This window comes from Protopterus annectens, chromosome 5.part1, assembly GCF_019279795.1.
Source record: "Protopterus annectens isolate FY-2018-M chromosome 5.part1, PAN1.0, whole genome shotgun sequence".
Classification (NCBI taxonomy): domain Eukaryota; kingdom Metazoa; phylum Chordata; order Ceratodontiformes; family Protopteridae; genus Protopterus; species Protopterus annectens.
The window spans coordinates 523,512,318-523,528,629 of record NC_056736.1 but is presented as its reverse complement, the minus strand read 5'-3'; the positions used below and the strand labels follow the sequence as shown (position 1 = coordinate 523,528,629).

The following is a 16,312-nucleotide window of genomic DNA, read 5'->3' as shown; positions in this document are numbered from 1 at the left end:
TGATTTTAGATACCAGTTACAACTGAATGTTGATAGAACTAACAGTAACTTCACTAAGAATCAGCGTAGTGTATTAAATGAAATAAAAAAGGCAGGAGAGATTCGGATTATGCAGCCTGATAAGGGGGAGGGTTGGTTATGATGGATTTAATAGATTATAACCAACAATTAACTAATATACTGTATGATGATACATACATAGAAGTATCAATAAATGAAATCAACATTTCTTATGGTAGAATAGATTATTTATTGGAAGACATGTTATGGCAAGAACAAATAACAAATGAAGCATATAAATATATGCAAGTAAAAAACTCCTGGAATACCCATGATATTCGGCGTGCCAAAAATACATAAGGATCTGCAGGACCCACCATTACGTCCAATAGTAGACGCTAGTGGGTCAAAGACTTATTTTATAGCCAAATATGTAGATTTAAAGTTAAAAGATAAAATAAAAAGTTTAAATTACATTTGTCGTGATTCTTGGGACTTCCTTACAAAGGTAAACAATTTAAGTATTGATCATGTACAACAGGTTGTTTTCATCATTGTGGATGTAAAAGATTTATTCACCTGTATTCCACAGCAAATAGGATTAAGTTGGTTTGCTGAATTTTTTGTAAGCATTATTCCAACGCTTCAGGATGAATTAAATGCATTAACTGACCTGTTAGAGTTAGTATTGACAAACAACTATATTTATCATGAAGGGCATTATTTTAAACAAATAAAAGGAGTTGCAATGGGCTCTCCCATAGGCACATTGTATGCCAATGTAATCATGGCAATGTGGGAGCATAAGTTTATATTCCATTCGGAATTCATGCAGTATATTGATTTATATAGTAGATTTTTGGATGATTTGTTTTTCATCTGGAATGGGCCAATGGAACAAATCGATCGATTCATTTCATACATAAATGTCACTACTGAATTCCTGAAATTTACTCATCAAATAGGAATAGATTCTATTTCATATTTGGATATATTACTTTCTAAAGATTCAATACATAATCAATTCAAAGCTAACATATATCGCAAAAAAAACATATTCTAATAAATTTCTACATTACAATAGTAATCATCCACAGCACATAAAAAAGGCAGTCATAAAAGGACAGATGGTACGAGCAGCACGTATGGTTTCGCAAGTTCATGAATTTATTGATGAATGCACTTTCATCATGAATATGTTTTTAAATAGGGAGTATCCTAAGCAATTTGTAAAAACCATATTTGATGAGGTTTCAAATAAAAGGAAAAGTGTTTTTTATATACCACTATTAAGAGACATTGTTGATCTGAATGAGCAGCAAGTAGAACAGCAGGGTTCAGAACAGCAGAATCAATTATTTAATGCAAAAAATCAGTTCATCATTGGAAACAATACAAAGTATGTAAATAATGGAAATGCAGTTTTCATTACTACTTTTACACAGGATTCTCAGTATGTTAAAAGACTGGTGATGAAAAATTGGAACATTATCAAGAGGGACCCAGATTTAGTTACATTATTGGGGGTGCAACCAATTATAGTATACAAAAGAGATAAAAATTTAAAGGATTGGTGCAATACAGTACCGAATGGGGTAAATAATATAATTGGGAAAATGAAAAAATGTAACATGTGTAGTCATTGTTCAGATATCTTGGAAGTGGAGCAAATAATTATTAATGGTAAGCATCCAGTCTGGTGAACCCCAGCCATAAACAAACTCTACAACAAAAGGAGGAAGCTACTACAAGATAGAGCAAAATCCTTAAAAGGTAAGACACCCTTGATCACTATAAGTAAAAAACTAAGAGCTCTCATAAAATCATCCAAAGCAAATTTTGAGAGAAAAATAGCTAAAGACTCAAAAGACAATCATAAGGCCTTCTTTAGCTATGTTAGAAACCTGGGAGGAAACTCCCAGATATGCTCAGAACTAGTTCAAAATGATGTGAAGATTACTGATCCTACAGACATTGCCAACATACTGGCTGACAGGTTCAGTGCAAACTTCTCCCCAAAAGGAGAGATATCTATACCAAGCGATTGCAGCCCCCAAACATCTCCAACGCCCAAGTGAGAACTGCTCTCTCCAAAGCAAAAACACAGCATCCATGGGACCTGATGGTGTCCCCGGCTGTGTGCTCCACGAACTCAACGAGGAATTAAACCCACAGCTAGGACAGCTGTTTAATCATAGTCTTACCTCTGGATACGCACCCAGGAGTGGCGCACTGCAACTGTGGTCCCACTTCACAAAGGCGGTGCCTCCACCGACCCTGGAAATTACCGCCCATTAGCTTGACAAGCCTTATCTGCAAAGCCATGGAGAGGATCATAATGGACCTCATAAATAAAGACATAGGGAATTTGCAGACTTTGGATCCATCCCAGTTTGGCTTTGTCAAAGGCAGATCATGCCTTCTAAACTTGGTTGACTTTTTGAAACAGTCACCAAAGCCATTGATGAGGAAAGGCAGTCCATACAGCCTACCTCGATCTGGCGAAGGCCTTCGATACAATACCCCACTCGGGTATCATTGAAAAACTCATCAGCTTAAATGTTAACCCATACATCACAAGATGGGTTGCAAACTGGCTGAGTGACAGAACCCACAGGGTCAGAGTTGCTGGCGCCATGTCAGACTCAAAGCCTGTCACAAGTGGTGTACCACAGGGCTCAGTCCTGGGCCCACTCTTGTTTGGCATCTACTTTTCCAGTACAAGCAAACACAGGAGGGTTATGGCTGACAAAGTTTGCAGATGACTGCAAACTGGGCCATAGTAGAAAACACATCTGACACAGATATCCTTCAGAAGGGTCTCACAGAAATGGATAACTGGTGCCAGAGCCATGGCCTAAAGTTAAATGCCAAAAATGCATAGTCATACCCTTCAGGAAAAACAAGGTTACCCCTAGCTACCAAATAGGTGGCAATCCACTGAGCACAGAAGAAGTTATCAGGGACCTGGGGACCCAGGTTGATAGTAGTCTGTCATTCGACACCCATGTAGCTAAAGTAGTTAGGAAGACCTTCTACATTGCCCACCTTATCATGAAGGGATTCTCATCTAGATCAAGGGAGGTCATAGTCTCCCTATACTCATCACTCATCAGACCAATGATTGAGTACAATGCCCCATTCGGAATGTATCTGACCCGACACTTGCAGCAGCTGGAGAGGCCACAAAAGTTCCTCACCAAAAGGATAAAGGGTCTCAAACATCTGTCCTATGCTGCCCGACTGAAAGAACTCCAGCTCTATTCAGTCGCCACGCTTGCTCAGAGGTGACCTTTACCTAACATACAAGGCCATGTCAAACCCAGATTTGATGAATATGCTTCACCTCAAAAAATCTAGATCCATCAGAGCCACAAGGGCGGGAGACTTAAACCTCGACAGGGCTATTAATAGGACGTGCTGGAGGGATAGATTCATCACACAAAGACTCCCTATGCTGTGGAATAAAATCCCGGTATATGTGAGGCAGAGCACCTCGCTGGCCTTGTTCAAGAGAAATCTTGACCAATGGATGGGAGATCGCAGATATACCCCAGGGATTACCTCAGTGTCACTGCTCGACAGAGGCACAGCAAAATAATGGGTATAGTTCCCCATACTAAAGGGGTGATGTAAGCCACAAAACTATGGGCTAGGCTTGTAAATGCCCTCGGGCAGACAGCCTAGTATGAACCTATGAACCTATGAACCTATAAAAGGTAACTACAATTGTAATACCATAGGGGTAGTATATGCTGCAATTTGCTCATGTTGTTCGGCCTATTATATAGGGAAGACCGAGCGAAAATTAAAGCAACGCATATATGAGCATAAATATGATATTAATAGACAATCGCATAAAAATGCCTTATATAGACATATATTACTATACCCTGAGCATAATTTTAAATTCATTATATTAGAACAAATAGCATTATCACCTAGAAAAGGTCCTTGGAAAGTTATGTTAGAGTCCAAGGAATATTGGTGGCAGGTATATTTAAATGCCACACAAATCCCTGGTATTAATGAATCCATTTCAATCACCAGTATTTTAAAATTAAAAGCAAATAATAGATAACGGGTTATTGATTTCAATAATTTCCGTTTTTTAGTTATTTAGATTATTCAATTTATTATTAATATTAATAATTGTTTTGTTTTATTTTATTTTTATATATTAATAACAGTTCTACATGAATTTTAAATTATAGTCATAGTGTTACATATATTTACATAAAAGTACATTGTATAAATTAATATGTGTAATTAAAATGAATTAATGCATGTACAGGCATAAATTGCAAATGGTAGGTAGTATTTGTCGCCGTTTTGGCGTTTCTATACCTTAATTGATTAATTGTTTCAAGCACACCTTATGCATAAAAGTGTTGCATTATGCAGTTGAATTTGTCTGATGAAGGCTGGATTTCACAGCCGAAAGCGCTCACCTAATAAATTTCTTTCATCATTTTTCACTGACTGTCCGCTTGATTGCTTATTGCTTTTCGATCTATTTTTTCATGTAAGGGAAAACCACCCTTGTTGGCACTGGGGGAGGGACCAGGAGATACTCCGCCACTTGGCCATTCTGGAGAACTTCATTCCCAGGGAAGGGATTGTCCTTTAAGCTGCTCTTTTTCTGAAGGGTTTCCTGGAGAAAAAGAAAAACAGAAACAATACATTTTTTCTTCTCCTAAAGTTCATGGGGAAGGCTAGGCAGGGTGTTGAATCCTCTCCTACTTTTAAAAGGACTACAATTTCCTCTTTCACACATACTGTTTCTCATTTGGAAAGACAGGATTTAGACTGGGAATAGGTTTCTTAATTTTCCTCTCCTCAGTATGAGGAGTTTGACTTTAGGGAATGTTTTTCTTCAGATTCCCTCCCCATAAAAGTTTTTTTACTGACACTATTGCCAGAAATGTTTTTTTTTTTTTTTTTTTAAGTGGGAGCATAAGAATGCACTGAATCCCTACAGAAACAGAATAATTTCCTACACTTGTTTCTCCTGTAATGTCAACTTTAGAAGATCCTTTCTGTCAGCTTGTAGTCTGCCCAATAATCAGTCTTTGCTCAGTGAAAATCGGATTGTATAATATGCCTCAAGCACACAAATTCCTTCTGCAAAACTGGGCTCAAGCTTCACTAGATTTTGGAAGAAAGTTTATAGTTAATCCAACTTGGCCTTCAGAAGAGTAAATTCTCAGCCTGTCATTTCTAATTTTCTGCTGCCTTGCTTTGATGTAATGAAAACATTAATTGCTGGCTTTCCTTCTGAATCAATAGCATCTCCAGTCCAGCTGGTGAATCTGGGTATCCTGAGGCAATGTTACAATTGCCTCATGTACACAGACAACCCTCTCCTTCTACCACAAAACACTAACATATGCGAGAGATGCAATTATACAGCCAAACTGGAAGCTAAGCTGTCTCCACCCAAGACTGGAACAGACAGTCAAGAGCAGATGGTTAACACTTGCACCACACCACCAGCCGCATACAGACCTACTAAAAATACACATAAATATACAAAATCATACTCAGAGGCTCTAAATAAAAACCTGCAAAAGCATCAGAGACCTCCAAAGCAAACACCCAAACAACCAGCACTTCCTGCCACAAACCAGACAACACATAAAACACGAAATCAGTGTGCTGCACAGTCACAGCCCTTAAGGTGAAATAACATACCTAACACACTAGTAATAGGTGACTCTATAGTCAGGTACACTGATGTCCCACTCACTAGGCTGGACAAGCAGAAGTTACTCTTAGCTGCCTGTCGGGAGCCAGAATCTGCCATATAACACAAGCACTCAGGTCAATCCAGAACAAGTACAAATATGACTCTGTCATTGTTCATGTTGGTGTGAATGACTTGAGATGTATCTCCCTGGACTACATGAAAAGATACATGGAAGAGCTCTGTGATCATGTAGCCCAGGCTGGTATGACCCTGACCCTGAGTAGCATTCTGCTCTCACCAAGAAGGATACCTCAGTATAAAGAAAAAATGATAAATTTCAACAATTGGCTAAGCTTCTGGTGTCATTCAAAGGGGATCCAGTGTCCGTCAGCCTGGGACGAAATGTTCAACACCCGCGTTGCTTCGCAAGAGACGGCTTGCACCTGTCACCCCTATGCTTTTGAATACTGGCCAAGGCTCTTGCTGCCCCCACAGTGCCTTCTTTAGGCAAGGCTCAAAAGTCAAACCCACCTCCGTAAACAGCACAATTAACAAAAAAATGCTACTCAACGCCAGGAGTTTAAATCTCAAAATGCACGCTCTCGAAGCACTCCTCAGTATGGAGAATGTCAACATCTGTGCAGTAACTGAAACCTGGTTCAAGGCTCCAGAGAGCACCCCAGCACTACTGGGTTGCACCTCATACCACACGTTTCAGCCACAGAACATGGACCGAAACACAAAAGGAGGGGGTGTATCCATATTCATCAAGGATACCTACACCTCCAGGACATTGGGCAAATCTGCAGTACAAATTGTGGCCTGCTACAGATCACCCTCCATGACCCAGGACCACCACTCTACCTTTCTGGAGACACTGGAAAACATGAAGGTCCTACCGAACACCCTGATATTGGGCAATTTCAATTACCTTACCATTCACTGGGAAAACTACTCAGAGGTGGTAAGTTTCACAGCCCCCACACTAAAGGATAATGCTGCCCAAGATGCAGAATCCCTTACAAATGCACTCTATGAGCACCTACAAGGATGCATGGATCGTGCCATCCCTACAAGAATGCATGGATCGTGCCATCCATAGCAAAACCAAGACTCACTCCTCTAAGAGAAGGAAACCAGATTGTTGGCCCCCTGCCATAAACATGCTATACAATAGAAGGAGGAAACTAGTTCAGAAAAAAAGCAAATCCCAAGAAAGAAATACATCCCTGATCAGTATCAGTAAGAAACTAAGGTCCTTCATGAAATCATCCAAGGCCAACTTCGAAAGAAAAATAGCCAAGGATTCAAAAGATAACCACAAAGCCTTCTTTAGCTATGTTAAGAATCTAAGTGGCAACTCACAGATATGCACTGAACTAGTGCAAAATAGCACAAAATATACTGAACCTACTGATATTGCCAACATCCTGGCAGATAGATTCAGTGCAAACTTCACCCCCCTCTCACCTCCAAAAGGGCCCACAACAATACCGGAAAAGTGTAGTGTCCCAAAAATCACAGACGCACAGATGAAAACAGCCCTTTCAAAGGCCAAAAACACAGTGTCAATGGGACCAGATGGTGTCCCAGGCTGCGTCTTTCACGAACTACAGAACGAACTAACCCCCCACCTAAACACGCTGTTCAACCTCAGCCTCTCCACAAGCTATGTGCCCATAGAATGGCGCACAGCAATGGTTATTCCTCTCCACAAAGGAGGGGCCACAACTGACCCTGGTAACTATTGCCCCATAAGCCTGACTAGCTTGGTCTGCAAGGCTATGGAGTGCATCATCATGGAACTCATTAACAAAGACATTGGGAACCTCCAAACACTTGACCCGACCAAGTTTGGCTTTGTTAATGGCAGATAATACCTACTTAACCCGGTTGACTTATTCGAGACATTCACCAAGGTCATAGATGAGGGAAAGGTGGTTCACACAGCCTACCTTGACCTCGCCAAGGCTTTCAACACCATTCCCCACTCGGGTATTACAGAAAAACTCACCAGCCTGAACATAAACCCTATGTCATGAGATGGGTTGCCAACCGGCTTACAGACAGAATTCACACGGTAAAAATAGTGGGCTCCAGGTCCGACTCTAAACCAGTCACAAGTGGTGTCCCACAAGTCTCAGTCCTGGGACCCCTACTCTTCGGTATATACTTCTCAGAAGTACAGGCAAACACAGGAGGACTATGGCTAACCAAGTTTGCCGATGACTGCAAACTGGGAGCCACAAATGACTCTCCATCTGACATGGAGACAGACACCTGGTGTCAAAGTCATGGCCTCAAGCTAAATGCCAAAACATGCATAGTCATCCTGTTTGGGAAAAATAAAACACCCACGAATTACCACATAGGTGGCAGCCCCCTTAATACAAAAGAGGTAATAAGAGATCTGGGGACCCTGGCAGATAGTAATCTCTCCTTTGACAATGATATTGCCAAAGTAGTTAGGAAATCCTTCTGTGTGACCCATCTAATTACTAAAGGGTTTGCGTTTAGAAATAAAGAGGTTATAGTGCCCCTCTACTCATCACTCATTAGACCCATCATAGAGTACAATGCCCCATTTGGGATGTACCTCACAAGACACTTCCAACAGCTGGAAAGACCACAAAAGTACCTCACCTAGAGGATTACAAGCCTCAAACATATGTCCTACGCAGCCTGACTGAAAAAACTCCGGCTGTACTCAGTGGCATATAGCTTACTCAGAGGTGATCTCTGCTTGACTTACAAAGCCATGTCCAACTCAGAATTGATGGATATGCTCCACCTAAAGAAATCCAAGTCAATGCAAGCCACGCACTCTAGTGAGCTAAACCTAGCCACAACAATAAATACAACATGCTGGAGGGATAGATTCCTGTCACAGAGACTCCCCATGCTTTGGAACAAAATTCCAAACTACATCAGGCAGAGCCCCTCACTAACACTCTTCAAGAGAAACCTTGACGAGTGGATGGGTAACAGAAAATACACCCCTGGGATCACTTCATTGGCTCTGCTTGACAGAGGATCAGTTACTTAATCAATGGGGCGGTGAAAGCCGACACACTCTGGCTAAGCTTATAAATGTCCTCGGGCAGATAGCCTAGTACCTACCTATGAACCTATCTCTAAATCCTATACTTTCTTCTGTGTCTCAGGTTACTAAACATTTTTCAATATATACTTATAACATTGCTGATACTGTATCCAGAGCAACTGTCACTGTGTTTGCAATGAGAATATTTGTCTGGATACATTCTCAATGTTTGCCGGAGGATGTCAACCTGAGGTTTTGAGTTCTTCTCCGGAAAAAGTAGTGTTCTTAGGTCCTTCCTCTGCTGAGGTCCTTCAATTTTCCAACTCTCCATGCTGAACCATTAACATAAATCTTCTTTCTTTTTACCCTGGCAATCCTGTAAAAGCTATCCCAGTGTCCGTCTTCACTTTAGCCTTTGATGTCACACAACCTCAGACTCTTGGGCAAGGGAGCCTGCAGGATTTTTTGCAGGGGGGTGCAAACCCGGAGCACCACCCCCAACCCCACCCCCTTCAAAGCACCACCCCAACCCCCTGCCTACACACACACACACACACACACACACACACACACACACACACACACACAGCCATTCCAGTATCCCATTACTTGGCTATTTCTCCCCAGTTGCCATAAACACTGTTCAAAACTCTCGTTGTGCGTACTGTTTTATGCTTTACTTCTACAAAGATTACACATATTTGGTTTTAATTTACAACTTTTATTTCAAATTTTAGGGCCTCAGGGCCAATAGCCAAGTAACCTCCTATTTTATAGCACAAACACTGATAGACATTTGCTAAACTTTACAAAGCAATAGTCTTGCAATGAAAACAGACTTAGCATTAAAACTTCTTTACCTTTGAAACTCGCATTCACCAAAACAGCATTGAAACCCACATTCAAAAAAATGCATCTGGTCAGTGGCAGGTTAAATCTTTGGACTGTTTTCAAATCATAGGCCCCTTGCACACATTTCAGAAACATGCATAACTGCTTTGATTCACTTTCATGATTGTATTCATTATAATATATAATAATTGAATTGTATCCCTTGTTAATACAGCACCACTTAGAGTGTGTTTTATAGTCTTGAACATTTTTTCCAGTAAGCAGTGAAACAAAACATATGAACCAATAATGACAAATTGCCCAATTCAGAACATTTCAACCATAAAAGGCCATTTAAACATCTATCATTATAGTCCACCAATATCAGTCAAGAGTCAATATGCACAATCTCTGCAGAAGTCATCTGAATAATTTCACATTAACGAGATCTGAAACTAACGCAGAGGTTGTTGTTAGAAAACAGCTTTATATTTAAGTGTTTCATCTACAAATTCAGTGCCTGCTGCCCTTAAACAATAAATTGCCTATGTTACATTTAAAAAAAATGCTAAGCTTGTATATTGAAATAGGAATAAGTGGCAAGCGTAAACACAGGTTCTTAGTTACTTGGCATCTCATCCAAAGGAGGACATAGTTAGAATTGCAGCACTCCACCCCCTTCAAATACAAATCTACATGCGATGGGAGTAGAACCTATAGCCCTCTAAATCAAGATGCAAGTATGCTACCTGCTGTGTTACTAAGACTGTTTTGAAATTCTACACCACACTAGTGATGCCATTTGCTAAACAAAACCGTTGCACATTTTAAGCAGACTTAGCATGAGCAGTAGTAAACTTCTCTTCCCTTGAAGCTCACAATTCCGCGAAAATAAATTCCACCTGCTAACTCTAAATAGGGCGTTTCACTCTCTCTCATACACACATACCTCAGCCTCTGTGAAAATCTGTACAGTTGAGAGGTATGACACACACATACATCCCCCGACCTCCTTGGAAAGTGGATAGAACAATATTGTTCGCATTAGTATGCACTTTCTGAGGATATGAAGTCTAAAACTCAATTTCAGTCTTCAATGATTTGTCAGAAAAAACACAAATTTATGAGAAACAATCTGAAAATATGAGGCAAAAATCTGGATTGTTACTCCTCTGAGCAAATAACCTGCCTGCATTCTTCCCTTCTTTGTTTGCCCATTCAAGAGTTCCAGGTAACAGTTAAAACAGGTAACAGCTAAATAATCTATAACGCTGGATAAACTCTACTATACCAGTATTTGGCTTACTAGTTTATAAGACTGTATCCTGTAAAATTAAAATTTCAAATCATTGTCTTTTCATACTCACTAACAGATAATTAACTCTTTCCTGATTCACTCTCTGTGAATTTACTATACTATTCTGTAACTGAATGCACATTACTTAATTTTAACTGATAAAAAAATTAAATAAAAATACAGTAAGACAGGGGAAGAATATAATGTTTTATGATTTGTAAACTGCTCATAACTAGTCACATCCTAAAGAGTTTTATATGCAAAGCCATGGAATGTATCATAACTAATCTAATTAATTATGATGTCAAAAATCTTACTAGACATAATCCCTACCAGTCTGACTTTGTCAAGGGTAGACCCTGGCTAATGAATCTTGCAAACATCTTTGGTAGGATTACTCAGTCTATAGATTGTGGACAAGCTGTCCACACAGAGTGCCTTCACTTTGCCAAGTAATTTGATATCATACAGCATGTAAATAGAATAAGCAAGTTGAGGGAGCTCCAAATTGACGCATATGAGGTTAGGTGGATTGCCAACTAGCTAAGAGACAAGACTCCCAGAATTAGAGTTGGGGTGCACTGGTTGTGCTCAGCATTTGTGATTTACTTATCCTTGGTGCTTATTTAATAAAAGTTGGATTGGGGTTACGGCTATCCGAGTGCTTTCTGCTTGTTTTGGAGTTTATATGTGTGAAGAAACTACTTGGCAAGGGGTGTTGTCATTTCCCATGCCTTACTTTCTGGATTCCCAGTTTGTAAAACCCTGTATGTAAAACCTCTTGGACAGAGCAAAGTCATAGTCTTATTATTATTTTTAATAGATGAGATCTAAGAACGAGGGTGCTTAAATCCTTCTTGTGTGGCTCATTCAGAGAGGAAAGGAAGAGCCAAAAATGAAGATTCATCTATCTGTTTGTTCTAGATAAATGTGTAGTTCCTGTTATATTGTTAAACCCTGCAGTTTGTTATAGATAAATGTGTAGTTCTGTTAAACTTGATACTCAGACCATAATAAAGTGAATGTTATTGCTTATGTGGTTTTGGAATTTTTTCATCTTTCACAGAGCAAGGTGAAGAAGACATGGAGGAAGCTGTAAATAAAGAACATGCTAAAGAGAGTGAAAATCTGGAGCAAAACCAGGATGAAAGGATGTCAGATACTGGTGCAATCAGTAACTCAAAGGAAGATGGTGAGTCGTAAGATGCCAACATGTTAAAGGAAGTGATTTCTTAGCATTCCAACTATGCAGGACATTCCTTCTAGCTAGACAATAGCTTCAATGTTATCAGCTACAGAAACTGCCACACTATTTGCCATCTTCTGAAGAAAGATCAATGCATGTTAGAAGCTAAAAGAAATGTTTATAGCACTTTTGTTAGTATGGTAATATTAATATGCCATTTGGCTAGGGATACTTTTCCAGTATTTTTTTTCTTTCTTTCTTTTAGTAAAGAAAATGGTGGCATTAGTTAGTTACCTTAAATATAAATGATGAATTAATGAATGAAGGGCTTGCAGAGCCTTTAGTCAAAGCATCCACAACTGTGACACTGTATGGGGAAGTGCTATACAGATGACCAATGTGTGACCTCTCTTCCCCATCCCACCTATGATCATCCAAATTCCTTTTCAAGATGATGTGTTGACTAGGGTAGAAAGAGTACCCAAGATCATAACTGATAGTATTGTGGGGCAATTTTTTATTTTTTTTTAAATCTTGGCAGACAACCAGATATGGGCAAAGAACAGCTTTGCAGGACTAATGCCGGAATACTTTACTGAGGCTATCTAGTAACTGTGCGTTTGTGTGTAATGGTGTTCTAACTCATTATAACTGAGTGACGCCTCCAGGTGCATCCACAGTTAACTCTTACTGATGCCAGTAGGCGTCAACTATTGTTTATTCATATTTGCATCAATAATTCCAAAACCACTCTATGTACAAGGTTTTAAAATGTTTCATCTTAAAACTTACACAATGGCAAACTCAACTGCATTAACATTTGACCACTCTCTAGTGCAGGTAAATAAATATTAACTGTTGTTTTTATGATATTAATTTATATAGATATAATTTTCATATTTTTCTAAATATCTCAAAAACCAACATAGAACTCCTTAGCCTCATATGAAAGCTCTCAGCTAGATGAATAAAATACTGCTGACAGTATGTGTGTAACTTGAATGATTGCTGGGGTATTTTAAGTTGTTTGCAAAATATTTTAAATGTAATTGTTAATCTGTTTACTGTGACTTATAAAATTCAGTTTAAGACGTAGAATCTGAAGAATACTACCACTATGAAAATAGTTTGTACTGAAGAGTTTGCCATTAATGCTTATTTCATAACCTCTATGGTTCCAAAGATATGAATATTTGTTTGAAATGTGAGGACATAATTTGACTCTGTGAAAAGGATTAGGCTCCACCCGTTGGAAGTTACAGTGAGAACTTCCTGACCTCCACTGGAGTGAATGAATTAATACATGATTTTGGCCCATGTTTTTGTTTTAATTTTATTATGGTCTGATATAAGAGATGCACACGGACAATAAAGTTGCTATATTGGCTGGGTACAGTGGCTACCTGGGTATAAGAATGACTGACCTGCTGTTGCTTGCACACTATTGTTCCTTTGCAGAACTAATGTAATTTTGTGTAGAACAAGTTGGAGTACATTAAAGTAACTACAGATTTGGTGAAACAAAAATGAAATGCTTTACTGTGGCCATACTATGTTTAGCACAATTAGATGTCTGAAGTATAGACAGTCAACAAAATTGGTATAAATACTGGGTGCAGAGGATATTTGTGGATGTAAGTAACTGACCCATTTGTTGTTTGACTGTTTGTATAGTCATTAATCTGGCTTTGTAGAAGTAGTTCACATTTGTGCTAAGTAAGTTGGTATACATTACTGTGGCTATGTGTCTAGGTGAAACACACTTTCAATAATGGAATATTATTATTATTATTATTATTACTTTTGTACCATGCTTGGATATCTAATGTGTTCACAGTTGACAGTGTGGTTAGAATTGCTGGATAGGGGATGTCCCTGGACAAATACTATCATTATCATGTTAACAGCCATTAACCTGGCTTTGCAGGGCTAGTGTGAATTTGTGTAAAGCATGTTGGAATACTTCACAATGGCCATTTTATTTATAGCATTGGCATCTGATGTGTGCACAGTCAATAAACGGTCTGTAACTTATAGATATGGAGGCAATCTTTATATAAGTTACTTCTTAACAACAGGAAGGATGAATCACATTTATCTGGCACAGGATTAGAATTGTTTTTGATGTATTTGCTGAAGTCAGTGTAAAACAGCCATTTTCACGTGTGTGTGTGTGTGTAACAAGATGGTGCAGTATACTTAAGAGAAACAGGTTGACCATAATTTATTTCACTTTTCATCATAATGAAATGGTATTCTGCATGATATGTTAATGTCTTTGGTGGTCTTGATAGGATGTGTATGAAAGTAATGATCAACGGCACAATGAGTAGCAATGCTTTCTCATAGTGTTTAGCATTTTAGTTGATTTCTTGCTGTGTCCCTTTTTTGTAGCACCTGCATGTCCTACCTGTCCCTTTTTGGAACTTAACTAGGTGCTCTGTTTCCTAGTTTTTTAGTTGATTTCTTGCTGTGCCCCTTTTTTTGTAGCACCTGCATGTCCTACCTGTCCCTTTTTGGAACTTAACTAGGTGCTCTGTTTCCTTTGGCACACCAAACCCCAAGACCTGCCGAAGATTAATCAGTGTTCCTCCATTTTGCCTGTAGGTAAGTATGGAGTGTGTGTGTCTATCTTGTGATATACATGGCTTGTCAGAGACCATATCAGTATTTGTGTGCATGTGAGAGAAACTGATGCATTTTGGACTACCTGTAGCTTGTCAGGGTTACTGGTGTGTGTGTGTGCTTGTGTGAAAATAATACCACTGATGGGCAGATAGGTAACTATTCTAGGTATCATTAAAAACCAAAAAAACTAACTAGTTATTATGCTTTAAAAATAAGGCACAAAATGCATCACAGAACATCTAGCACATTAGAGCTTCTGGAACATGCTGATCTCCACACCCACACTGTATAACAGGATTTTGACACAGGCAAAGTAGAGGGCCTCTGTGCTGGGCCTCAGCTAGTCTGAGGTATATATGCAGAAGGTTGCTGTTACTTGTGTGGGGTGCTGGGGACAGTGTGGTCATTATTTCTTTAATTTTCCTCACATTCAAATCTCAGATATGTGCACAGAATGTCACTATAGTGTATTTATGAGCAACAAGGTGGCACATATTACTAGGAGTATCATTTTTTCATTTACTCAAATCAGACATCAGACATGTATATAAATGGCTACGTTTTGCAGGTCGGAGTAAAGGCACATGCCAACTATGCATGTCTGACAGCAACAAGTTGAAATATGTTACTGTTTTATGTGTGTTCTTTCTCTTTCATTCCAGAGTGACGGGTTTACACAGGAGAAGGTTAGGGAGATGGTTGTCTTTTGAGTGTAGCAAGGCATGTTGTGTATATGTATGACAGTAGCAACTTGAATTATATAACATTGGCCATTTATTCTTTAACTTTCATTCCAGGCTAACGCCAGAAACATGTATAAAAGTAACTGTCTTTTTTTTGAGGGGTAGGGAGGCAGGCACTGTTTGTAGATTTGACTTCTATATCTTCACAAGTATCTGTTTTAATTTATTGGGAAGTACTTTTTCTTCAGCTTTTAACATTTAGTTTATGATACAAATTATTTCTTCTTGAAAGGAAACCCGATAAGACTGAATTTCTGTTCTTAGTCACGAGTTTTGTTCAGTCTATTGTTGATCAAAAGATTGGAAGAAAGTGCTCTAAAATACACTGCAGTGCATTCCGAACTCCATGGCATAATTTATTTTTTCTACATTTAATATAGAGCAACCTTTGCCAATTAGGGTGTGATGAAAGGATGCAATTTTTGGAGGGTGGAGAAGAGGGTACTATTTCTTTCATTATTTAAATTTGTTAACTGAGGTAGAACATTTGTGTCTTTTGATCATGTACAAGGTCATCTTAGGAGCAAAGAAAAAAATACAAATATAAAGTTTAACAAACATTTCGAATTATAAATTACAGTGTTGAAAAATGTGAAATTGTGAAAAAGTCATATGAGTCAGTGTGAATGTGTGAAATATGGTAGAGAAAAAAAGAGAAATAGGCATTGAAGAAGAAAGAAATCACCAACAGGGAGAGTAAAGAGCAGGACCAAAGATATGTGTATATATGTATTATATACAGACGTGATCATGGTTTTAATGAGTGTTCAAGAGATAAGGGGGGGTGGTACAATGAACTACCTGAACTGCCTTTAAAGCATGAGCAAGTTGCATCTTTGAATAAGAAGAATATCAGTTCCTTCCTGAACATCTTAAAAGAAGAACATTCTCTAAG

The 16,312-nt window shown here is 38.8% G+C and overlaps 1 protein-coding gene across 1 annotated transcript in view; it reads left to right on the top strand.

The window, feature by feature from the left end:
- The window catches only part of CFAP44 (cilia and flagella associated protein 44), a 1,689,287-nt gene that overhangs the window by 74,816 nt on the left and 1,598,159 nt on the right, over window positions 1–16,312 (top strand). Inside the window, exon 3 of the mRNA XM_044073142.1 lies at window positions 11,927–12,052. Coding sequence (XP_043929077.1) covers window positions 11,927–12,052 — 126 coding nt within the window. The remainder of the gene's footprint in view (window positions 1–11,926; window positions 12,053–16,312) is intronic.